Below are 25851 nucleotides of genomic sequence, written 5' to 3'. Positions count from 1 at the left end.
CAAGTGCAATGAAATATTGCTATTATTTCTGTCCTGTTGTTTAATTGTTAGTAGGGGAGTGCAGCTCTATCCATACTGAAGAAATAGCTGGAAAATATGGGTATTTGTCCAGCTATTCTTTCAACCAGATATAGAGCTTGCTTATTTTTTTGGCTAATAAACATTAAAAATATCCAGGAAATTCAGGGTTATATGGGAAATTCAGCATTATCTTGGAAAACATGATAGCTGCAGTTAAACATCATTTAAAGAGAGTGCGGACCCTTTAAATGTTGTTCCTGGTGAAGCTGCAGTTTCACAAGCTCTTTTAAAGGGACCACAGACTAGCACCCCTGGTCCAATCTTTTTTAAACTGGGGAGGCTTTTGAGGATAGGCATCAGAAACTGCACTGGAATTGTGCCTCTACCCCCAAAGCAACCCCCTTCCAACCCCTGGATACCCCCAGATTGTTTCCTCATTGACTGTAATGATCCCATAGACTAGTGTCACGTTTGAACTGGGCCTCAGCCTGACAGTTACCTTTGTGCTCTATACCCCAAAATAAGACTTAATTTTGATTCATACAACTCAAATGACTAATAATTAAAGGTATGCACAAATTGGGGGGGGAGGGGATTTTTAAAAATATGTTGCCCCCCCCCACTAAAAAAGGTTTGGAATTCCCGAAAAAACTTGAATTCAGATTCAAGGGTTTTTTGGAAATCCTGAATTTTTTCAGCTCCCTTATACCCTATGGCAGGGGTGGAGAACCCTTTTTGTGCCAAGGGCCATATGGATATTTATAACATCATTCGCGGGCCGTACAAAATTATCAACTTTAAAAACAGTGCTCCGCCGAGGGAGAACAATTCAGGCCAGCAAAATTAATGTAAATAATGGTTTTTCTATTTCAAGTCATGTGGGGAGAGCCTAATTTGGCATGCACACAGTCCACCCCACTGCCCTAGACAAATGCCTAGGTCCAGGGCTTAAGGAAAGAAGGGAGAAAGGGAAAGAAAGAAATGGGGGGAAAAAAGGGAAATGAAATGGAAGGAAGAAAAGGTAATAAAGGAAAATAAAGAAATGGGGAGGAGAACAGGAAATAAACAGAAGAAATGGGGGGAAGAAAGGGGAATTAAGAAAGGGGAATTAAGGGAAACAAAGAAATGGGGGGAAGAAATAGAAAGAAAGGGAAATAAAGAAATGAGGGGGAAACTTACCTGAACTGTGGCAGGCTTTACCAGGCCCCACGGTGATCCTGGCTGGCCGGTCCGGCCCCAGGGAGGCTGCCATGCAGCGCGGCTGGGCCCCATGATCGCTGCTGGCCAGCCTGGCCCTGGGGAGGCCACTGCACAGTGCAGCTGCGTCCCACAATCCTTGCTGGCCAGCCAGGCCCCAGGAAGGCCACCATGTGGCTTGACTTGGCCCAGCAGTCCCTAAGGGCCAGACCAAGTGATCTCAAGGGCTGTTTACGGCCCTCAGAATGGACGTTCCCCACCTCTGTTTTAGGTGCTTTTTGCGAGTGGGGCTGGGGCTCATATGTCTGAAATCCAAGCAGCATAGCAGCTTGGACTTCAGGCATGAGAAACCCCTTTTGCAAAAAGCACTTAAAGAGTGGTCCTTTTAAGGGCTTTTGTGAGTGGGGCCATGGTTTGTGCACCTGAAATTGAAGTGGCAACTCTTGCTTGGAACTGAGGCACACAAGGCGGGCCCCACTTGACTTTATTTCAAGCAGCAAATCACCTCTTGGAGTTCAGGTGTGCGGTCAGTCTCTGCCCCTCTCCCTCTCCTGTCAGATTTAAAGGGCCCTTCAGCTGAGCCAGTTTGGTGTAGTGGTTAAGTGTGCGGACTCTTATCTGGGAGAACCGGGTTTGATTCCCCACTCCTCCACTTGCACCTGCTGGAATGGCCTTGGATCAGCCATAGCTCTGGCAGAGGTTGTCCTTGAAAGGGCAGCTGCTGTGAGAGCCCTTTCAGCCCCACCCACCTCACAGGGTGTCTGTTGTGGGGGAGGAAGGTAAAGGAGATTGTGAGCTGCTCTGAGACTCTTCGGAGTGGAGAGCGGGATATAAATCCAATATCTTCTTCATCTTCTTCATCTGCTCCTGTGATCAGTTGTAGAGTTATTTAACTCTGGCAGGAAAAAGGGGAGATGTATGGCTGCTGTTGGGGCTGTGGCTTCTCCTGGTGTTTAACCAAATGCACAGGCTGCTAGAAGCCAGTAGGGCTGTAGTCGTGGTGAGCAGGGGGGCAAGCGAGCGGAGCGCAGCAGCAGCAGGGGGGCAAGCGAGCAGAGCGTGGCAGTGGTGAGCTGGAGGAGGCTGGCGGCAGCAGCTGCAGGGGGGAGTGGGAGGCAAACTAGCCAGTTGCCTTGGGCATCAGAGGGGGGGAACCCAATTTGGCGCCCCTTGCCTCTCGGCACCCTAGGCAACCACCTAGTTTGCCTAGTGGGCAAGCCGACCCTGGCCCTAATACAGATGGATCTCAGCTGTTACTAGCTTGGAGCCAAAGAAATCAGTAGTATATATAATTTATATTGATGGAAAAGATTTAACCATGAGCAATTAGAACCATATCAGAGAATATCAATTATATATTTACTGTACATCTTAACAAAACAAAAACCAGTGAAAAAGACTCTAAAGAGAAACCAATCTTACATCAAGTCATTTCATCAAAAAGTTCTTCCAGACATGTCTTGATACAGAAAAATGAAGTGTTCAAACAATGGTCTCTGGTGATGTAGTCCCAGCCAATTGGTAAGCTAGCTAATATCAGACTTCGTTTCACTGTAGCTTCCTCAAGAGATGGAACTGCGTTCCAGCACTAATACATATATAAACTGTGCATCCAATCAAGGAAAATTTCAGTTCATGTAGGATACTCATAAAATCTTCAATTTGTAATGAAATTAACTACAGTGGTAATTTCAGAAATGGACAGTTGTGGGGAAGGGAGAAATCTTGACAAATCCCCTTATGGAATTATGTTTGTTCAGCTATCTTCTTTTGGTGATTTCAGTTTTCTCACTGGAATTTGTGTTTGGAGGACTAAGGTGCTTTTATTCAGAAATTAACAAAGTTCTTTGTGCCTTAGCAGATGGAAGCCATAGTTTGCTAATGCATGGGTTTATTCAATAATAAATGATGCCATAACAGAGAATATCCATGGATGCTGCTGATGCAGCTGCATGTGTAGATGACCTCATGATGCATATTTGAACTTGTTGGATGTACCTGATATAGACTGATATGCCCAACTACCACAAAGGCCATTACTCCTATATAAAACAAACAAACTCAGATAATCATGTGTTATTGCCAGTTTGGTGTAGTGGTTAAGTGTGCGAACTCTTATCTGGGAGAACTGGATTTGATTCCCCACTCCTCTGCACCTGCTGGAATGGCCTTGGGTTAGCCATAGTTATCGCAGGAGTTGTCCTTGAAAGGTCAGCTGCTGTGAGAGCCCTCTCAGCCCCACCCACCTCACAGGGTGTCTGTTGTGGGGGGGAAAGATATAGGAGATTGTAAGCCGCTCTGAGTTTCTGAGAAGGGGGGGGGGTTATAAATCTGCAGTTTTCTTTTTCTATTTATGCCATTTATATGAATAGATGCCACTGAGAAAGTTACTACCATTGGGAAAAATTTTTTTTACCAAGAAACCCATTGAGAATCTCATAGAATTCTTTTTAAAATATATTTTTCATATTCTGAAATCTGTGATAACAGTTGTGCATTTTCTCTCTTTCCACAAATAGTGATGCAGTTTGGAAAAGGGAAGTCTTGCTGCTATCGGTTTCTGACCAAAGGACAGCAGTGGATCTGGCTGCAAACACATTACTACATTACCTACCATCAGTGGAACTCCAAACCAGAATTCATTGTATGCACACACACAGTAGTGAGGTATGGGGAAACGTAGTGACATTGCTATCGTCCCTAATACTAGGGTCCTCAGAATAGAACAACAGAACATAATAGAGTTGTATTAATAAAGCATGATATTCTGTAAACCTAGATCTTCTTGCACTTCATTATCTTCTCTCTTCAACCATACAGATCTTAAAACAGCCTCCAGCTGGTCTGCTGTTTGCAGTCCTAACATTTAACATGGTTCAGAAAAGTTTGTTCATTACAGCAATAGAAGACAATGACCACTGTTCCCCACTTTGGTGTCAAGGGAAACGCGGGTATTCTAAGCTTTGGGGACTTTTAAAAAATGGTGGAAGAGTAAATCAGTGAGCTTAAATCCCAGCTCATGCCCCAAAGCATCAGCGACTTATAAGGCACTCCCCTTATGGCAAACGGTTTACTGTGTGTTTCTGCCAATTATACCATGCTACTGCAGTCCTGTAAGTTTGCTGTGGCGTAGAGAACATTGCCAGATCCACATAGCAAGCTGCTCCACAACAATGACTTACTACATGGAGCGATCTCAGTGAAGTTGCGTTATATGCAACTGTTGTAAAATGTATTGCAAGTGTACACTCTGAGACCTAAAGAAAATTATATTTAACTGTGGGCTGGATCCTATGGATAATTTCCATTGACGGAAAGGGAGGAGGGGGCAATTTTTGCTGATTCCCACCTTTCATGGCAGACACCAATTCACTCTTTGTGCTATTCATGAGGATTTCCTGTACCACAAGAGCAGCTTTTTAGGACATTTGCAGCTGTGCAGGGAGGTGAGAAGTCTATTTTCAGCAGGATCCAAGTCTGTCAAAGGTTAAAAGAGTATACAGATGTCCTTATTGATATTAATAGGTTTAACTATATGTAGAATGTATTTTGTACTAGAGTTATATGAAGCTGGATAGATTAAGGCATGTGTAAACATGTTTATTTAGTCTCTAGAGATAATACAATTGAAATTAAGGTTTCAATCCCACACCTATGTATTTGCAGCAAGTGCTCCTTCACAGATTGTGCAAGAGCAAAGATGTGTTTGTCATTATGAGTACACATGTTGCAGAATTACAGTCTATCTTAGCTGCTTGTCATATGTACCTGTATAACATGAAATGTTGAAATGAGCATTCGTTGTGTGCATAGATTAGATTTTACTTGAATGTAAAATATGAAAGCTGCCTCAGGCTCCAGGAATTTCTGTAGGTCTTACTCTGAAATAAGCATATATAAGAGTACAGCTAAGGCTCTCTGTTCTTTTGCATGTATAATAAAAATGATCAGAAGCCAAATATGATGGTCTGTATCCTGCCAATCTACTCAGCACAGGCTGAAGCTTCCCCCCAGCCTAAGGAGACCCCCTCTACCTTAAGTGACTCTTTCTTCTGCAGAAAAGCTGCAAGGAGGCTCCATAGGCTGGAGGAAAGCTTCAAAGTTTGCATTTTAAGCAAACTTTTTTGATAGGTAGGATACAAGCCAGTATTACTATATTCATCTGGATTAAGTGAGCTGTGGGTTCTAATTGCAGAGTTTATCAGTAATAAAACTGTAGTCAGCAGCTGTCTGAATTGTTGAGTGGAATATACTTCTTCACATAAATATATAGTTTTAAATCAGTTATTCAGATGTTCAAGTGGAAAGGAAACAAGATTTGATCTTGAAAGACGGTTCTTCAGAGATCATCTCTTCTGTACTGAAGGTATGTTCCAGTTGCTACTTTCTGTGTGTTTGTACTATTTTCTGATTTATGCAGTTTATATTCCAGAAATCAACAAAAGCTAGAATAGTTATTTTAGTGATTTAGAATTATTTGTTTTCATGGTATTTTCAAGTGAGTTCAGTGTACTTTGGGGGCATCCCAGGATTTGAACAAGACATGGTAGAGACTGGGAATTCAGTTCTCTGGAACAGAATTTCTAAAATGGACATGATAAAGCTATGATACCTGAAATGAGGACTATTTATATCATTTTAACGGGAATAACTTTAAAATAAAGAACTAAAGACAGTTAACAACCTTATCAATATCCACACAAATAAAAGTATGTGATACATGTGAGGCCAAGAATAGCCTTCTGTCTCCTGTTCCACACCATTGTTGCTGTGCCTTTATCCACTCCAATTTTAGTATAAACGATTATTAAACCCAGGCCAGTCTGTTTCCCATCTGGAAAGGAATGACAGGAAGTATAGTCATTGTGCTGCTGCAATTGTGCAAATGAATAATTCTTGTAAATGATTTTTAAAGGGCTGCTTAAAGGTGAGGGACAGACCAGCAAAGCCCTCCACACATTGAGATTTTTGGTTACTATGCTTGAACAGAAATTTGAAAGAGCACATGCTTTAGAGACCAGAGATTAGGAACAATCAGGCAATGAAAAGCAAGTTCACTGTAAGCTAAGCACTGATACAAGTACCCCATATGTTTACCCCAGAAAGATAAATAGCAGTTCTGCAGGACTATATCTGTTCAGGAAAATCATATAGGCAGCACCCATCCCCTTTGCACTGTAGTCCAGAGAGGGCTGTCATTCACTTGCCATTTAAAGAAAAAATATGCTGGGAATTCCATTCATGAACTGTCAGTATCCTCACTCACTGTTTGACATTCTCATGGGAGTGGCTTTAGCTCACTCCTTGCTACATCAGGCCCTTCAAATAGATTATACAGTAGCACATAACATATAAAGCAGTGAGTTCCAGTGATTTATATTTTCAGAGCTTAGTGTAGTTAATATCTCTTATAAATATTTTGCAAAGCAATTTAAAATTTTGGTTGCCTGGAAATTTAATTTAAACACCATTAATGAGGAAAAGGATTCGAGTCCAGTAGCACCTTCAAGACCAACAAGAGTTTCAGGATTAAGATTTTTGAGAGTCAGAACTCCTTCATCAGACTCCCTAAAGTTGATAAGCCTTTAGTCATTTGTGACATTGAAAGTATTCCATCACCTTTCATCCCTTTGACTCCACTTTTCTGCTTTGATTCTTTCCCTTTCCTTCCTGTCAGCTCTCCTATACAGTAAGCTTGGCTTGGCTTCAAATAATCACCTGCATTTCATAATGAACAAGAAATATTGGCTTAGCAGCATTCTCGTGCACAAACCTGTCTACCAGTTAGGGGCATATAAAGGTTTCTGCTTTCATGGTGTCCTCCCAGCAGCAAAGAACAGTAATTGCTACAAGGGGAACTAGATTAAATTTTATTAAGAGCACCAAGATGATGCAAAACCATGTGTGCACTCTTCTGAATTCTCCAAAGGTTTTTTTCAGGCTGGATTTTTTTAAAAAGTGGGAGTAGAGAGAGAAAGGGATGTGGCAGACCATGATCTTAAGGTGCCTTTATCTTGTATGAAATGCTGAGCAAGTATGCAGATTTTAAAGGTGCTAGTGTCAGGTTGTACTGTCACTCTTGGTAGGTTTCTGACCAAAAAAGGATCAAAGCACCCTATTAAAAATACAAAAACCACCTGGTGGTGAAATGTCTTGCTATAGACATTTCACCACCAGGTCTTGCTATAGACATAAAGCCAGATTCAGATTTCAGCAACACCTACTGAGAATACAAATATTTGCCCAAGAATCATGACATGACTTGGAATTTCAGTCATTTCTCCACCTGCCCCATGGTAGGTTTGTGTACCAACTAAAATTAATCTCTAGTATTGTTAATACAGTGACTGCCATCTTCTTTCTCTGCTGCCAGCCTTGGATCTGTATTTCTTAACTGGTGTCTTGCTAGCACCAGTTAAGAAATACAGATCCAAGGCTGGCAGCAGAGAAAAAAGATGGCAGTCACTGTATTAACAATACTAGAGATTAATTTTAGTTGGTACACAAACCTACCATGGGGCAGGTGGAGAAATGACTGAAATTCCAAGTCATGTCATGATGCTTGGGCAAATATTTGTATTCTCAGTAGGTGTTGCTGAAATCTGAATCTGGCTTTATGTCTTTTTTGGTCTGCCATGGGAATACTCCACTGAGAAAGAAAAATCAAGGTCAGTTTCAATGGCCAAGTTATGTGCTGAAGACTATAAAAATTGGTGTACCAATAACCACAGAAGAGTGAATATTTAAAAGAACAAATTTTAAATGAATATGCTAACTGAAGATTTATGACTACTCTCAAGCTCAGGTTTGAAACTGTCAAAAATAATATCAGATATAATACAATATTTACTTTGTTTTTAAGGACAGTGGTTCAGACTTGGATCCTCAACAGCACTTTAATACACTTGAGTTAGGTGTACCAGTTCTCAACGCCAGTCGGACACTTTCTGCATCTTCTGAAAGTTCACACAAATCTTTGACAACATCCTTAGCTGACATAGCATGTAAGTTGTGGTTCTTATACAAATACTGATTCTAAAATGTTCACTGTAACATATTGCAGTATAAATCATAATGTACCAAAAGTGCAAAGGTTATCTTGTAGAAAAATGTATATATTACATATGCACAGAGAGGATATATAAAGAAAATATGTATACACACAAAGAGAATCACCAACAGAAGGAAAAATGCAGATAGCATCCAGATTTATGATTGGTGGCTAACATTCAGGAAGATCAAAAAGAAAAAAACTGAACGATAGATTCAGCTGCAATATGATACAAGAATTTCAGTTCCACAATGCAAAGGTGCAGTAAGTGGGATTTAGTAGTTTTAAGAAAAAAAAGACAGTAAGATAGCTAGTTAGTATCAACATTACTAAAACCCAGCAGCTCCGAGCGTGGACTGAAAGCACTAAGCAATCATCAGCTTCCTATTTCCTTCTACAACAAAAAAGAATCATAAATAGTATTTTCCTTTCATAAAGAAGAATGAGAAATTCATTCTGATTCATATAAACGTTAGAAATTAAATAATACTTAAACGTTAGAAATTAAATAATACTTTGTATTTATGTAGCCCCTTTTCTCTCAGTGTTTGTAGTATTTCATGTTAAAAGTAACTGTTTGCTTATTGGCCAGGAAAAATACGTCTTATCTCTTTAATATAAGCTTAATACAAGGAAATGGGCAGTGAAACTTTTCATGGCATAATTGTTGTGGGACAGCTAGAAGGACCAGTGTAAAAATTAGCATTCCTAAAAGTCATCCTTCTGATGGCCTCTTAAGGTAGATTGGTATTATTATTCTTTTAATTACATATGGGTAGAATGGGGCTTTAAAAATAGCTGCTTAAACTTTCTGGCACAGTGTTTATACTTTCAGCAACTATGCTACAACAGTTATGCAGTGAAAACTACTAAAATTATTGAAGCTTGCAGAACATGCAGAACATACAATCTGACAGATTTTAAACTGGATATGTTGACTGGTTTAGGAGGTATCTGGCAGAGTAGTTTAAAATTATGGTGCATGATACAATAATGTTATAAAGCCCAGTATCGGGTAATACTAAATAACAATATCGAATTTTTACTTTTTTAAAAGATTTTTTAAGGGCACTAAATTCTTTTGGGCTTCAGACTAAGTAATCCTCACACTCCTTTGCCAGAACCCCAAAATGAAAACAAAACGCATTCTAATCTTTGCTTTTTTACCATTACTTTGGTGCTTATACATCTTTCACTGGAAAGAATGAAAAGCCTCTTGATAAGTACTGGAAAATACTGATGATGTTCTTCGAGGATTTAATGAGGAATGTGTTCTTTAGTCTAGATCAGTGATAGAGTATCCGTTTTGCATGCAGAAAGTTCCAGGTTCAATCCCAAACACATCTCCAATTACAAGAATCAGGTAGAAAGTGATATTAAAGACCTCTGCCTAGGACTATGGAAAACTACTGCTAGGTTGCTTCTGTGTAGTGAAAATTCTGTGCATTGTGAATGCAGAAGCATGTACGTTAGCAATGCAGTCTTCACATATGGGAATTTTCTGTGCACTTTCCTCTGGTTTTTTTTTTTTTTGTCTGACTTCCCTTTCTACATATTCTTTGCACTGACTCAGCATTGGCTCTCAAGGGCATAAACATCACAGCCGCTGTGCAACTTCCTGGGACAACCCTCCCCCCCCCCCCTTTTGGTTCTTTTATTCACATTTGCTTTAGTTTCGCCTCAGTTCTGTTAAAATTTGAAATAGATCAGTTGGCAATGGATTGTTATAGTGCCCTAGTAACACATAAATAGTATCCTTTCAGCCATCTTGCAGCTGCCCTCTCCAAGAGCATATGAAAAAGACTGCATGTAGACAGAGCTTTGCATGTTTGTGCTGTGACAGAGGTACTTTTCAGTTTTAAAAGTGGCTCACCTCTTATGTGGTGGAGAGCTACTATGATGAAAACAGAAGGGGAAGCTGTGTTTGCGCATGCAGTTCTTCCTTGATTGTGTATGTTCTTTTTCCTTTTTAATTCTAGAAGAGCTTAGAAAATGAGAGGATACTTGTAAAGGAGTAGCTGTTGCTCCTGGTTCAGTAGTGAAGTCTACTTTTAAAAAGCGAGTACAGTGTAGCATGAAAGAATCCTGTGACAACTTCAATAATGCGTTTGTTCCACAAGAAAGCCAAAATGCTGCAGGCATGAACAGGAATAGAAAAGAAGCTTGTGACTCAGACCTGAGATTTTAAGATGTAGTTCTTTCATCTAGTTCCCTGTATCAGTGATTGCTGTGTTAATTCTATAGCTGACTTCCTTCTTATTTGGATGTCGCAGGGATCTGGTCGTTTTTTGTATTAATTAATAACAGCTATAACAGTTGTCATAGTGATAACTTAGTAAGCAGATTTTATCAAAATGATTATTCTCCTACAGCCACTACTACAAAGGCCCTCACAGAGGCTCCTTCCTTACAAAGAACCCCCAGGGCGCCCCAGGACTTAGTACAGCGATCCAGCCAACCTGCGACTGTTCAGGTAAAGTTTCAAAATGTTCACTGAAGTAAACAGAAGCAACAACAGGAATTCCATCATGTAGCCATATTTTAAATTCAAGTATTAAACTCCATCAGTCATTAATCTTGCTCTTTTTAAAAAAAAAAAAAGAAAGACCTTACTTTCCATTTTCTTTTGCTATACCCAGAAGATAAAGTCTTGTCATGATGCTAGGGCATCATCTTATATTCTAATAGTCATGTCTGGGCTCATCTGTGGATACCTGAATCCATTTGGCCCACACTTACTAAAAACAGATCGTTCGGCAAACTTGGGGGATTCTGCAGGTTTGCAGAAAAACCTGAACAAGTTTAAAAATATCCTGGGGGGTTTAAATCCTCCTCCAAGCAAATGAGCAGGCAATGTTCCTACCTCCTTTTCCTCCTCCTCCTCCATCAGTTGGCACTGCAGTGGCAGGAGGCCACAACAGGTCCAGCTGCAGAGGACAATAACTGCGTGGGATTCACCTGCAGTGGGGTGGGAACAAGCTTGCCAATATTGTTGTTGGAGAGGAGAGGCGTTAGTACTTGGTGACAGAGGCCAGGCCAGGATGTCAGGGGGATGGGTGGAAACAGGCCCATTGATGATGAGAGTAGGAGAAATCTTGGTGGACATGGCAACAGAAGCCAGGACCTGTGTAGACCTTGCTTAATGTTGGTTGCTGAGGGATAGAAACCAGTGTCAGTCAATAGGGAAGAACAAGCCTTGGGGGGCTCAGTACCAGAAGCCACATAAGGCTGGTAATCTGTGGTGGCAGTGGGGAGGCCTTGGTGGGCCCTGTGGAAGGAGGAAAAGCCATTAAAGTACAAGGGGGAAGGGATTCCCCCTGTGAGTATCCCTACTTATATATTCAAATAGCCTTATCAGCCAAATCTGAGGATACTTAAATTCACTGACTAAAGCTCTTAACAGGCAAGACAGATCTTTCTACAAACCTGAAAAATGCCCCAGGTTTACAGAAAAATTTGAAACTTAACAAAAAATACACTGCAGAGTTTAAAAAAAAAACCAAAATGATAAAAGGAATGCCTGTTGCTTTGAAAAAAATGGAAGCCTTTAATGGCAGTTGCTAGGTAACCACTGCATTTCAGAGCTTGTTTCCTGCGTGTATAAGGTGGGGGAGGGGGCAGCGTCCTTTCTAGGGCTGTTTTGAGGAAGAACTCAGTGGGGCCAGGTCTGGGCCTAACAGCAACCACTGAATGACTTGGTACCACCAGACTCACATGACTTAACTAGGTATGGCTGCTCGCTGCTGTTCAACAGCAGCCACCCTATGAAAGCCATGGTGGAAAACCAGTTAGAGCTTCGAGCAGGGTCTCAGAGACCCAGGTTTGAATCCCCAGTCTTGCCATGGAAGGGTGATTTTGGGCCAGTCATATAGGGCTTTTTCACACAGTCTATGTATTCCGGTATGGAAGCTGGTCAGTTACTGAACAGTAACGGGTTTCTGCTGGCATTTCAGACAGACCCGATTCAGTAACTGGCTGCTACCGGAATACTCTCACCTTTTCACACACTCCCGCGGCTGTCCCGGTAGTGAGGCGTGCCTGAGTCGTTACAAACAAAGAGCAGCTTCTTCCACTTTTCAACCCCTCCTTCCGGGTTGAAATCGCTATGGGGTGCTGTGTGAAATGTCCAGTATCTAACCCGGGAGCAGTTTTCGCGCCTTTTTTCGCCCGCCGGCGCCCGGGATCTCCGGCTTTTGGGGGGGGGGGAACGTCGGGCTAAGATCACTATAGCGCTATAGCGATGTATCACAATAGCATCACCATAGGGATGCCTGGGCTCCATTAAGATGCCAGATATCGCCACCGCTGAAACCTGGTAACTTATGTCAATAGAGCCTAGCCATCTCTATGGTGTTGCTGTGTGATACGTCGCTATAGCGCTATAGCGCTATAGCAATCTTAGCCCGACGTTCCAAAAAAAAAAAAAAAGCTGGAGATCGCGAGCCGGCAGGCAAAAACGGCTGGCGCTGGTGGAAGCGACATAAGAGCGGAACAGTGTGAAATGGCTCGCTTCAATCACGGAACCCTATCGGAAAAAAAAACATGTGTCTGAAAACTCCCATCCCTGTCTCGGATTACTGCAAGCGGCACAATACCGACTCTCTTCCGGTTTCCACTGGTAAGTGTGAAAAGGGCCATACTTTCAGCCTAACCTACCTCACAGGGTTTATTGTGAGGATAAAAAAAAGAGAGAAGAAAATAATGTAAGATGCTTTGGTCCGCGGTGTGGAGAAAGGTAGGGTATAAATGAAGCAAATAAATAATAAATATAGCTGAAGATGGGAGGCAGATAAAAGATTGGTTGGTGAATGGCCCAGAAGGAGAGAATGAAGGAGAAAAGAGGAAAGGTTGCCAGGAAGAAGTCAAGAAGAAATAGTGTGATGTGAGAGATGCAGGGGAAAGTGAGGTGCCAACTCACTAGTCCTTGAGGATTCCCTACCATGTAAGTGGGCCTGATACTGAGTGACCAACATCACAAAATTGGGCCACAGTTTTCCTACAGAGGGACTGCTGGAGGGGAGAAGGAAGCCAAAGACAGAGGGGCAGATAAATGTAAATTGGCTGTTGGGTGGAAAAGAGAGAAGGAACAGGAAAAGGGGAGATGCTATAGGGGGTTTCAGGAAAGGAAAGAAGAAATATTGAAGGAGGGGAAATGAGATGCATCCTACAAATCCTTGTTCAGTTATATTTCCTATATTTTTGCTTTTTGACTGCTATGGAATGGACAACATTGTTGCTGGACCCAGCTGTGACTTTACAGTGTTGTGCAGGGCTGAATCCAGTTCTTGAGATGTTTGAATGCTGTATAGATATAGATAGTTAGAGGGAGGGAGGGGCTCACTTAGGAAAATCCAGTATGAAGATCAAACTAGATATTGTACCACCCACTGCTGTTTGTACTCCAGGTCTGTTATTTTTCTTCTCCTTAGTTCATCATGCTTTATTTTTGCTGCAGATATTATAAATCTTTCAGTACAAGATGGATGATTTCTGATTTCTGCAAATCTAAGCATGAAGTTAGTAGAGACTTCCTAATTATAATGAATTATTGTGCTACTATAATCTCTTAGAAATGAAACAGCTGACCCCAGATATACTTTAGAGCATTATACTTATAATTGATTGGTTTACCACTGTAAGAAGTAAAATGCAGTTTCAGTTTAAACCATTCTGATAACTGATTATGAAATGGCAGTAACACCTTTAAAACACAAGACACTAGAGAGGATGCAGCATTTTTTTTTAAAAGAAAATAGATTTCTTTGTGCCCCAAGGAAAAGAAAAAGAATGTAAAAGCGTAGTTCTTGATATTTTTTATACAACTAGGACAGTTTACACAACATAAATGTTTATTTTTTCCCCTTAAGATCTCAGCCCAGTTTAATATGTTCCAAACCATTAAGGACCAGCTTGAACAACGGACTCGTACCCTGCAAGCAAATATTCAGTGGCAGCAGGAGGAGCTGCAGAAAATCCAGCAACAGCTTTGCATGGTACAGGAGTCCAACATACAGGTGAGCATGGTGACATTTTCCCTGTTCCCTGGACAATGGGTCCATCTAGTAATGCATTTGCATATCAGTGGGGGAATATATGAGGTATTTTAATGGGGTATATACTGTGTTAAGGTTGGTAGGAGGGAAGGATGGAGACCACCAAGGAAGGCTCTGGAGAGAAAGGCAAAGACAAACCACCTCTCTTTCTCACCCCTTGCTGGGGTGGCCATAGTTGGTTGCAGCTTGATGGCACTTATGTAGGTAAGGTTGGTAGAAATGAATATGGTGTGGCAGATTTCTAACTGAGTTGGATGCTCTTTTTGAAAATACATGGAGGTGCTAGGGGATGCCAGGTCTCTCCAGGCAACCAGTAGGGGATGGGGGGGGTGAGCTTACTGGGAGCTGGGAGTTTCTTTGCACATTTCAGTAATGGACCGACATGACTTCCAATGTGAGCCAGAAGTGACGTAGGCATGTTGGGGATGTCAGAACAATGATCTGATTTTTGGGCAAAAACTCTATAGTAGAATTAGGTTTACATAAAGTTCTTGCTCCAAAACCAGAGTATTGCCCCAACATGTCTATGTCACTTCCAGGTTACACTGAAGTCATGTTGGCATATGGCTGAAATGTTGGGTGTTCCTTGTATTTGGAGAAACTCTGCCCTCCCAGCTAACTGATGCATGGCGGAGGGGGTGGGGTCTGGCAATGGAAGCCCCTACGCCCACTGGGGGGGGGGTGTCTGGTGTCCATAGGAGGTGCTCTTGGTTAAATTTGTTTTCAAGCTATCAAATATCTTCTATTTGTATTGGCATGCTTTATTTTGAATGTTTATTTTGAATGTTTTGAATCTTTGATTCTAACCCCCCCCCTGTACTTTTATATTTGCCTTTGCTCATGAGTTGTTCTCAACTGTGAAAAAGGGAAAAGAAAATGTGGCTTTGATATTCTATTGTAGAGAATGTATTTGTTTCTTTTTATATTTGATGTGCTTTGCTTGGAGTGCTCTCCCTTTCTCTCTTATATTCCTAATGTCTTTTTAATCTACTTCAGATTGAGGAAGAATGCACACCAGGGCATGAGTGAGACAATATCTGTAAAACAGTGCTTTACAATTCATGCTCTCTCTTGAAAGAAAATGTTCCTTAACTATAACTTGAGCGTGATATCTTCCCTCCTGACATCTTTTTAAAAAAATAATTGCTCTTGCTAAGATTTTCCTGATTTGATCAGCACAGATGGTTAAAATGTCTGTTTTCCAAAAAGCATGTATGGAACAGCTTTCTCCAATTGCTTTTCTAATATGATAGTGTCTGTTTCCAGATATGAGAGAAGTGCTGTCACTGCTTCTTTCACGAGAATATTAATGAGGTTCCAATTAGGAGAGATTAGTAATATGCTTCTCATGTCTTGACAAACTGCAGGAAGAGTCCGAAGATTAGTTGATGGCACAAGTGTGATCTTTCTGGTTTATCTACTTAGATTTGCATGCAGCAAGGGGAAAAACATTTTTTGTTGAGTGGGATCTGCAGCTGCTTATTACTCTATCAGGTTAACCACATGGTAAAAAGAAACTTGTGCTGCTTCCACATAGGGATTTTTTCCCCCACATGCGCAAGGGGGAAACCCCACAGGAGTCCAGATTATAGGCTGTGGGGAACAAAAGCACTCAGAATTGCTCCTGTGTCTACTTTTGTGCAGGTACAATGGGGAAAAGGGTGAGAAGTGGAGGGGCGGAGACAGGTGCAGCCTTGAATGAGGTAGAAACAGATGTTTGTTGACATCATTCCTACCACTTCCCAATCCGCTTTCACACCCCTTATATTTATCACACCCAGATGTAGCTATTATGGATGAAATATATCCTGTTTGGCTACATTTTAGGAACAATTTAACTGACCATTTATGGGGAGTTTTTTTAGCTTTTAATATTTAAACAAATGGTATCAAATTGCAGTTTCACCAACACTTAAAGGCACATTTGCGTCTTCTTTTTATTTGTGTATTCTAGATAACTAAATTTGTATATGCTAGATAATTAAAATATACCTTATATTACTTTCTTGACCTAACTGATGCTGATGATTTCTAGAAGGAGACATAATCCAGTGTGTTTTCTCAGCTGGGAAAGGAAATGTGTCTGCTCAGAGAAAGTACAGGGGCCATTATTAAGCTATATGTACACCAAAATATTCATTTAAACCCTGCATCCTCTAGCAAGAAGCATCTTCAGGAAAGAGATTTTTTTCCTGAACTTCCTCCTCCTGCTACAGACTTCATACTGCCTCCCATGCTTCTTCCTGGGGGTCCCCTTTGTCCCAGGAGCTGCGTTGGGGGAATGTATATTTGGACTCCAGCAGGAGAAGGAGGTTGAGTAGTCCTGATCCATGGATGACAATTCATTCCATCTGCAGAAATCTCTGGTGGATCCAAGCCATAAATTCTCCAACACTTCTTATTCAGGTTTCTTATTATCCAGTTCTTAATGTGAAAACTGAGAAGTGTCATCCTGGGCTCATGCCATCCAACATACATTTAAGTTCTTGCATTATTCCCAGAAGTGACAAAGATGGCCGTGGTTAGAGAGCTGTGTTTGTCCTGTTCATATAACCTATGGGTTGGAACCTGTGGATGTATTGAGCTAATAGAGGAGCTTTCCTTTGACAGAAAGGGTGTCTTCTACTGGTCAGATGACTTCATGAGTCAGTAGAGGGTTTCCTCCACTGCTGGGTGGAACTTTAATTAGTGTACCAGATCATATGAAACCAGCCCTATACCTTCTTGCCTTCTTCTAGGGAAAACTCCTGTCAGTCAACACAGCGGCCTGGATCCTGTGCAGCAACATCCACCCACTGGTCATGATTTTCATCATTCCTCCTCCTCCTACAGTTGCCCCAAATCCCCAGGAACATGATTGGGGGGCATTTGGGGCTGCTATAAGAGGATGGATCCATGAAAGTCATGCTCTGCAGGTAGAAGTTTCTGCACCTGTGGAAATGCAATAACACGTTCAACCTGTTTTTTGCAACAGAGTCCTAGATAAAAATGACTTTTCCAATAAATCCATCATAAACATTATTCATGAAGTTGCAACTTTGAAATTGTTATATTCCTTGATTTAATTTGTCTGACATTAAAAAAAAATCATTTTCCAGATGTTTTTACAGCAGTCTACAGCATCGCTGAATTTTGCCAGTCTACAACAGCCAGATCCTCAGGGGAAGTTGGAGGGGGTCTCTCAGCAGCAGCAAGTTATTCCAAGGCCTCATCTTCAAGGACAGGCTGCAAGTTCTCAAACAGCAGACCAGGAAATATTAAGAGAAGAAAATATCCTATCAAACCAGGTAAATATACAGTACCCTTCAGCTGTCCTACAGAGAAAAAAATTAGGGAAACTTGCCATATGCATTTAGAGCAGTGAAGTGGCATGATGTTAAAGCCTTCTTCTAGTTCTCATTTAGTTTGCTCTGGGTGTGGATTTTTACAAAATATCCCTTTGCTGTCCTAAAAATCTTACAAGAATGCATCACATAAGGCTCCTGTATGAGAGATTAGGACGAACGATTTTGTGATAATCATTTTACTTTGGTTTTATGCATTTATTAAAAAAAACCTCCCCTACCAATGCACAGCAAAAAAATCCGCTTCTGGGGGACAGGGCAACCTTGAAATCTGCATATGATGCAGTGTGAGAGGCTCAGGGCCAGATTAACAATTAGACCAAGTAGGCACTGACCTGTGGGTCCCCACACCTTTAGGGGGGCTGGGTTGGCTTTCTCCCCCAGTTTTTCCCACTTGCAGCCCTTCCAGCCTGCACGCACAGCCAGCAACCAAGCCACTCTTTACCCAACTTGCCTGGTGCGGTTGCTGCTGGTGTTGTTGCCAAATTTGTTTCTCTCTGCCTCTTCCCTGCAGCTTTGTCAAAGCGGCTTTCAAGAAGGTGCTTACAGGCTGCAGCAGGGGCCATGGGCGGCAGGGTGGGCGCTCCAATTTTGAGATTATTTGAAAGGGGCCCACGGAGATTTTGACTGCCTAGGAGCCTCCACAGGGTTTAATCCAGCACTGGAGATACTGCAGAAGGGATCTCAACAGAAATCCCTCCTGCTTGTGTGAGTGCCCTTCCATGTACACAGTGAAGCCTTGCATCCCCCTCAAAGCTTTTGATTACTGTTCTTAACTGTTCCAGGATCAGAAATCAGTGAGAACCACACAAGGGATGCAAGAGAACTGCCATTCTTCTCGCAGTTTAACTCCACAATTTAGCAACTCTTCTGTGCTCTCACAAACTGTGAGTCTAGCTCCACCTGCTGAGCTTGTACAGGATAGCAGCCACCGGCTTAGTACTCCAGACTACAGCCACGACCGACAGCTGAGGTAAAATCATTGTATAACAAACTGCTGAGTTCTTTCTTTTGTCTTAAAAAGGGATGTTGTTGCCCATTTATCTGTCATACAGTAATCATCTAAAGAACTTGAACAGTAAGACAAATGTTCATGTTATCATCTTGGAGGAAGGAGAGAGGTACTAGATTATCAGGAAGTTTTTGAAGAACACAGATTTGGGCCTTTAATGAAAGCATAGGCAAGATAACAGTTTGCAGTGAAAAGTGTTTCTCTGCAGAAAAAAAAGAATGTAAACTAGGAAGCTTCTCTGCTCCAAGTTAGGTACCACTTTATCAGAAGGGCATTATACCTCTTTCAAATAGGAGGATGGTGAAAAAAATCCAGTGACCCACACTCAGTAGATGCCACTAGAATGTGGGCTCAAGTAGTAACTTAGAAGTATCCCTGTCCTATTAACATTCACAACATGATTACATTGGGTGGTAAAGGTATGTAAATACTGCACATGGTGGTGGTGGTGGTGGTGGTGGTGGTGTGGAGAATTTGTGGTAGGATTTCTGTTTTGCAACAGTCCCATGGCAATTGCAATGTGTAGATATCTCCCAGTGAAAGATGACATTATTTTATAAGAGAAGTGGCAGGCAGTGTGCATGACTGGTAATAAGGCCTGAAATTCCTTTTTATTCCAGAATGAATGGAAGTCTGTCTCTGAACCCAGTGCCCGTTCAAGTCTCCCGGCTGCCAAATACACTAACTAACTAGCCTTTGCAGAACAATCCATTCTCCTTCTCCCTTGTATGCAACTCACTTGTTCTTCACTGGCATTGAATTAATATTCTTTAATTTTCTGTTTCTTAGACTTTTACTCAGTCAGCCTATTCAGCCAATGATGCCTGGTCCCTGTCATGCAAGGCAGTCATCAGACATTGATGTGGCTTCACATCAAACTAAGTATGTAATATTTATTGGGGGGAAACATAAGTTTTGAAATACCTTTAAAGTGAGTGAGATCATGACACTACTACTCATCCAGTGAGGTACTTCGGCTAATCAAACTATGTCAAAGGCGGAATGCCTCCACTCTCTGACCAGATTTTGTACCTACTTCACACAGTTTATATGTCTAGCCAAGCTCCCCTTAGATTGAGGTTTCCTACATCCCAGTTGCTGAATACTTCCCTCTTCCACTTATCATGTATGCAGCTCCTCTTGTACCTCCTGACTGTTACCTTTCTAAGAACCAGGGTGCTAATGGGATGTAATAGCAGTTAGAAGAAAGGGTGCATGTATTGAAACTTGAGGATGGCTACTTGAAAAGTAGTCTAGTTAATGATGCAAAATGGACAGAAGCCACGGTGCCATTAAATACCCAATTTACCTAACTCAGACCATAGTTTCTTTCTGTTTATATTCCCAGTTACCTGGATCACTCAAAACAGCAAGGACATCTTAACCCCAAAAGCAGAAAAGGCTATGCTGTTGCAACCCCCATCAGCTAAGAAACGAACAATGGTGCAGTGGAAACACAATTTTCTTTCAGTACGTTAATAAACCTTATAAAACGTTCCGCACTGAACTTCCTTAGGGGGATCTGTGAAATATGAAAGAAGCAATGCTCCCACTAAACCAGCTTGTTTAAACCATGAAAACTGATTTAGTGGGAACATTGCTTCTTTTGTTTCACAGATCCACCTAAGGAAGCTTAATGCGAAACACGCATAGGGTTTATTAACATATTGGAATAAAATAGTCTTCCCACTGCACCATTGTTTTTTCTTCATCTCTTTGCTCCATTTGGTGCATCCCTGCATTTTCTTCTTGTTAATCCCAGTTAGCTGGGTACTTTTCTGCCTTGCCCCAATCCAGCTCCTCCAGTACTTGTAAGCACTTTTAAAATGGCTTTCAATGTGAACAACTGAACAGAGGGATACTGTGCATAAATAATGTATTTGACTGCCTAACATCATGTGCTCAGTAACAGATGAGTCTCCTTAAACAGCACCTGCTGTTCCTTCCATATGCCTATAGTAATTGTGCTGCTGGACTTTCTTCCCCCTGTGATAGGTATTCTCAAAGCCTACAAGCGTTCCAAAGTTTGGAAGTGGAAGCTTCTGGCAACAGCGCGCCCATAGTGCTGATGGAACAAGCAGTATTACATCCTGGGTTCTCTGCAGCGCAGCCTTCTCAGGCGTCATCTCTGCCACCTATGCAACTGGAGCATCAACCGCATCAACAGCAATGCTACCTTCAGGTGGGCTGTAACATACATGACAGAAGCCTTTTCCAGTATTTCTAAGGAGAGGGGAATAGAATTGTGATACAGCGGCTGGATTGTAGGACTAGGATGTAGGAGACCCAGGTCTGAAACTCCACTCTGCCTTGAAAGCTTGCTGGGTGACCTTAAGCCAGTCACACATTCTTAGCCTAACCTACCTTGCAGGGTTGTGATGATTAAAAGGAGGACAGGAGAATGGTAAGCTGCCTTGGAATCCCCACTGGGAAGAAAAGCAGGGTATAAACAAGTAAATGTATAGATAGAATGACGGTGTGTTGGGAAGAAGACAGTAAGATCAAGCTCTGTCTGTAACCTTTGTGTTTATTGGAATAGGCTGCTCATGGGCAAATATATGGATGTAGTACATGCACAGACTATACAACACTCAGATTCAGCAGGGGAGCACACATTGCTGTGTGATGACATTCATTTTTTGCCATTTGAGGTCATCTAATGTGTGATTTTGCTGTTATTCTAAAAGCACTGACTTTTTAAAAACAATTACATTTTAGAAGAAAATGCTTGGTTACAAGTTTATAGGCATCAGCTTGGGACATATTTTCACATGATCTTATTTACCTGAGCTAAAGAGTTTACCACTTTTTAATAGGCATAGCTGTAGATACCTAAATGCTTGGATAAGCCTACATTAAAAATTTGTGTCTGGGCGCGCATGTGCAAACATTTGAAGAGCATTTTTCAATAATGTAAAGTATTTTGTCATGTTGTTCTAAAGAAACATCTTGTATGTTAGTAACAGAGATTAAAATGCAATACTACGAGACATAAAGCCATTGTTTATTAATTGCCTAATCTCAAAATTTCTTAAGACATTTCTCAAGAAACACTAGCAGTACATTCCTAAATATATAGCCTTTTAAGCTCTGCTGAGGATTATACTGTTTCTAGTGCATCCATTGTCCTGAAATAGTTCTAGTGCCACATTTGTGTCTTTGTGTTATCATTCTTGCCCTGCAGTTCTTGTTAGATCCCTGATTCTTCAGAAAATGTTATGTTTCAAATAGTTTATAGTAATAACCAGAGAAAGCCAGTCTGATATAATATAGTGATTAGAGGGCTGAACTATGAGAAGAAAGCTAGGCTCAAATCCCCACTCAGCTATGAAGGTCACAATGTGAGCTGGTTATTCTCTCAGTATAGCCTATCTCGCAGGGTTGTTATGAGGACAAATTGGAAGAAAAAAGAGCCAGGTATGTTCTCTTAAGCTTCTCTGAGGAAGCATGGGGCAAAAATGTGATTTTAAAAAACTTGTTCATATTTTGTTCATGTTATGCAAACATCAATTTGAGATCTAGAGCAAACTGTCTTGATTATACAGGAAATGCCACAATGGGATTCATGTTTTGTGAATTTCCTTTTGTTTTGTTAATCCTGATAGCTTCAGCATTCATTTGTTTTGTTTTTTTCTTTTACCAGACAAAAACTCCCTAAAAGCTCACTTCAAGCTCCCACTGAAACAGGAAATATAAAATGTGAAATAAGGGTCAACTTGTACAAGCTAATATGCAAATAATATCTACCTTGGGGGTGGGGCGGCAGAGTGTTGGACTAGGATCTGGGTGATCCATGTTGGGACGCCCCCTCCCCCACCCCACTCTACCATGAAGATTGTTGGAACTCTCTGTCTGGGGCAGTGATGCTCTGTATTCTTGTGCTTGGGGGGGCACAGTGGCAGGTCTTCTAGCCCCTCTGGTGGACCTCTTGATGGCACTTGGGTTTTTTGGCCGTTCTGTGACACAGAGTGTTGGACTGGATGGGCCATTGGCCTGATCCAACATGGTTTCTCTTATGTTCTTAAGATTTCTGGGTGCCTTTGAGCCAGTCATGCTCTCAGCCTAACCTACATGAGAGGGTTGTTGTGAGCATAAAATGGAGGAGAGGGAGATATGCTGCCCTGAGCTCCTTAGAGGAAGAGCAGGATAAATTACGTAGCAAATAAAAGTATTCAATTTGCTCAGGACAAGGAAATAAGGAGAATTGTGTGTGTCCAAGTGAGATTAAGGTTGCAGTCTTGAAACAATCTTGCTATGATGATGCTATGCCCTGGGCAGATATGACTGAAGAGTGGAGCTGCTGTAAGAGATAATGGAAAAGATACCCATTGATAATGAAGCAAGAGAACAGCACAGCTGATTATTCAGTGATATGGCTAGGGAGAATAAATAGTTTGTGGAAAACTAGAACTGTGAGTAGCTTAAAGGATCTAATATTTCACCATTTCTGGTAACAGAAGCTTTTTGGATCAACTGTAGACATCACAGGGTTAACTATGCAGAGGAAATAGATCAAGATGGGTAGCCATGTTAATTTGTCTCTAGCAGTAGAAAAGAGTAAGTCATCCTAGCTGTATCTGAAGAAGTGACTCACAAAAGCTCATCCCCTACCACAGATTTTATTAGCCTTTAAGGTGCTACTGGATTCTTGCTCTTTTCTATTAAGAAAGGTGGATTCTAGTCAGCAAGGTTTAAATAGCATAGCAACCCTTTGCCATATATGTCTGATAAGGAAGCAGAGCCTGCGTTTTTTGATTGAATCCAATTTTTGTTTTGTTTGCAGGTGCAGCCTGTAGGCTCTTTGCACAGTGAGCAAGGAGATTCTCTGATCTTGCCTTCCTACTCGCCACAGCAAGGGAGCATTGCCTACCACCAGGTGCAGTTGCAGCAGTCTGCAGTCAGGAGGACCATCAGTTTGCCAGAATCTTCAAATGTGCCACAACGTCTACAGTAGAATCACATCAGCACTATCAGTGCACAGTTAGCTTTATTTAATGGCGGCTGGGGTGGGGTGGGGGGGAATGCTGGCTTTTTGCACATGTGTTCTTTTCAAAGCTTTGTGATAAAAAGAGACTGTCAAGTGCAGACTGTGGTGGATAGTGCAATAGAAATGAGCGGGAATCACTTTGCAGATGTTTGCACTATTTTGTGACTGTGTTATGAACAGTAATACTAGTCTGTACAATCACATGCAAACTGGGGCACAAACTGGTGTGTCTCAGTGGAAGAGTCTTCTTCTGAATACTTTAACCAGAAAGTACTCTGGCTATTCCCCAAAAAGTCGACCTAAATTACTTGGCCTTCACTATTTTGACTGAATATGAAAAGCACTCATTCAGAGAGATCTATTGAAGAAAGAACAAGAGATTATTTTATTAAATGTAAACTTTATTATTTTGCACAACTGCACAAAGAGTGTAACCTAGCACTTTCAAGTAAAGAGAAGTCTGTTCTAGTGGCCAAAACAAGCACTTCCAGTGACCTAGAACATAACGCCATTGATTAAAACAATGCCCTGCAGTATATAGTCCTCTGACCCATAACCTGAAAGTATTCAACTGTTACCTTCTTATTATTTCTAATGTTTTAAAGAAATTACACTGGACAGTTTCTGTTTATGCAGTGGATTACAATTTATAAACAGCAAGTCTAAGCACAATCATGCAGCTATTGTTTCAGCATACTTGTCCTGCTCTTTATACACTTTAAAGAGGGTTTCCTACAAACTGAACAGCCCCTTTCACAGAATAAGCATCTGGAAAAAATATGCACTGTGTTACAACCCCTTAAATGGGAAAATGCTGCAAACTATTACATATCTGTTTCATTATGATCTTTAGGATTCAAAGAGTTGCACTTTTGTATGTTTTATGTTGATGTTTCTTAAAAAAGATTTTATGTAATTATAAAAGGTTAGTGTATTATATAGCTGTTGTTAAAAAAAACCCCAACCCAACCTATTTCTATATAAAATAAAATTATATGGGATTATGTGGAGATTATTTTGTATATGACCTACCAATTCATTTCACAAGTCTAAAGTTTTCTCTTGTGCTTTTTTTTTGGGGGGGGCAAGGAGTGAATATTTTGGAATATATTAATAATTCCTAATATTTCGGTAGAGGCAGTTTCTCTCTCATGTTGCTTTCAACAACAGCCCTGCAGCTTGATTCTCAGTCAGCATCTGATAGAGTTTGTTGCAGCCTGTGGGCTGTGCATGCCCTGAAGAATGACTTGGCAACATATATATATTGGTTCCATGTGAAGACGGGGCAACTCATGCAGGACAGTCTCCCAATGACATAAAATTTGTGGAATAAAAATAAACCTGATTTTGGTTTTGTCCCTCAGTAGTAATACTGGCCAGCAAGCACTGCATATTGCATGTCCCCCAAAAATAAAGATTTTGGCTGGTGCCAACTGCAGAACATTCTGGAGAGCAGAATCTATTGATCATGGGAGCTGGGGTGTCCCAAAGCTTAATTCTGTGGTGTCAGGTTTATATTTATGGTTGCTCATATAGTTCTATGTTGAATAAAGAACTAAGCACCAACTTCACTCTTGTGTACTCAACAGGACTACACCAACTTTTCTAAACTGTAATTTTTGTTTCTGACTGGCAGCTGAGATATTGGGGGAGAAATGCCATCCATTAATGTGCATTTCTTTTAATTTAGTGTATTTTTATCCTTCCCTTCCTTCAAGTAGCTATGATAATTTACATATTCTGCCCCCACTTCTTATCCTATGTACATTATCATAGCCACTTGAAGGAAGGTTGGGATAAAAAATGTAAATTAATGGACAGCATTGCTCTCCCTATATCTTAACCCTGCGAGGTAGGTTATCCTAAGAGAGAGTGACAGAACCAAGGTCACCCAGTTAGTTCAATGTAAGAAGACATCTGAAGCCAAGTGCCCCTAGTCCAACCCTCTACACTAGCTCCTACTTTTGCCCATTCTCAAAGTGACATGGATCCAAAGGCAAGCCTGCTGTACTACTTTTCTACATCATAGAAAGTTGGAAAGGACCCCCAGGGTAATCTTGTCCAACCCTCTGCACAATGCAGAAAATTCACAAATACCTCCCACTATATTCACAGGATCAGCATTGTTGTCAGATGGCCATCTAGCCTCTGTTTAAAAACCTCCAAGGAAGGAGAACCCACCACCT

At 41.2% G+C, this 25851-nt stretch overlaps 1 protein-coding gene across 3 annotated transcripts in view; it reads left to right on the top strand.

Annotated features, from left to right (window-relative positions):
* The window catches only part of NPAS2 (neuronal PAS domain protein 2), a 104696-nt gene extending 80021 nt beyond the window's left edge, over positions 1 to 24675 (top strand). The window contains exons 11-20 of one of the 3 annotated variants that reach the window (XM_060233816.1): positions 3738 to 3885; positions 5503 to 5584; positions 8081 to 8222; positions 10642 to 10742; positions 14173 to 14283; positions 17421 to 17609; positions 18452 to 18639; positions 19468 to 19560; positions 20674 to 20860; positions 23462 to 24675. In XM_060233816.1, coding sequence (XP_060089799.1) covers positions 3738 to 3885; positions 5503 to 5584; positions 8081 to 8222; positions 10642 to 10742; positions 14173 to 14283; positions 17421 to 17609; positions 18452 to 18639; positions 19468 to 19560; positions 20674 to 20860; positions 23462 to 23632 — 1412 coding nt within the window. In that variant the 3' untranslated portion in view covers positions 23633 to 24675. Of the gene's footprint in view, positions 1 to 3737; positions 3886 to 5502; positions 5585 to 8080; positions 8223 to 10641; positions 10743 to 14136; positions 14284 to 17420; positions 17610 to 18451; positions 18640 to 19467; positions 19561 to 20673; positions 20861 to 23461 lie in introns of all 3 variants that reach the window. The other 2 variants (XM_060233815.1, XM_060233817.1) reach the window with 2 other exon arrangements.
* The last annotated feature ends 1176 nt before the right edge of the window (positions 24676 to 25851 follow it).

The sequence above is a fragment of the Heteronotia binoei genome, chromosome 3 (genome assembly GCF_032191835.1).
Source record: "Heteronotia binoei isolate CCM8104 ecotype False Entrance Well chromosome 3, APGP_CSIRO_Hbin_v1, whole genome shotgun sequence".
NCBI lineage: Eukaryota > Metazoa > Chordata > Lepidosauria > Squamata > Gekkonidae > Heteronotia > Heteronotia binoei.
This window is presented reverse-complemented; position numbering and strand designations above follow the sequence as displayed.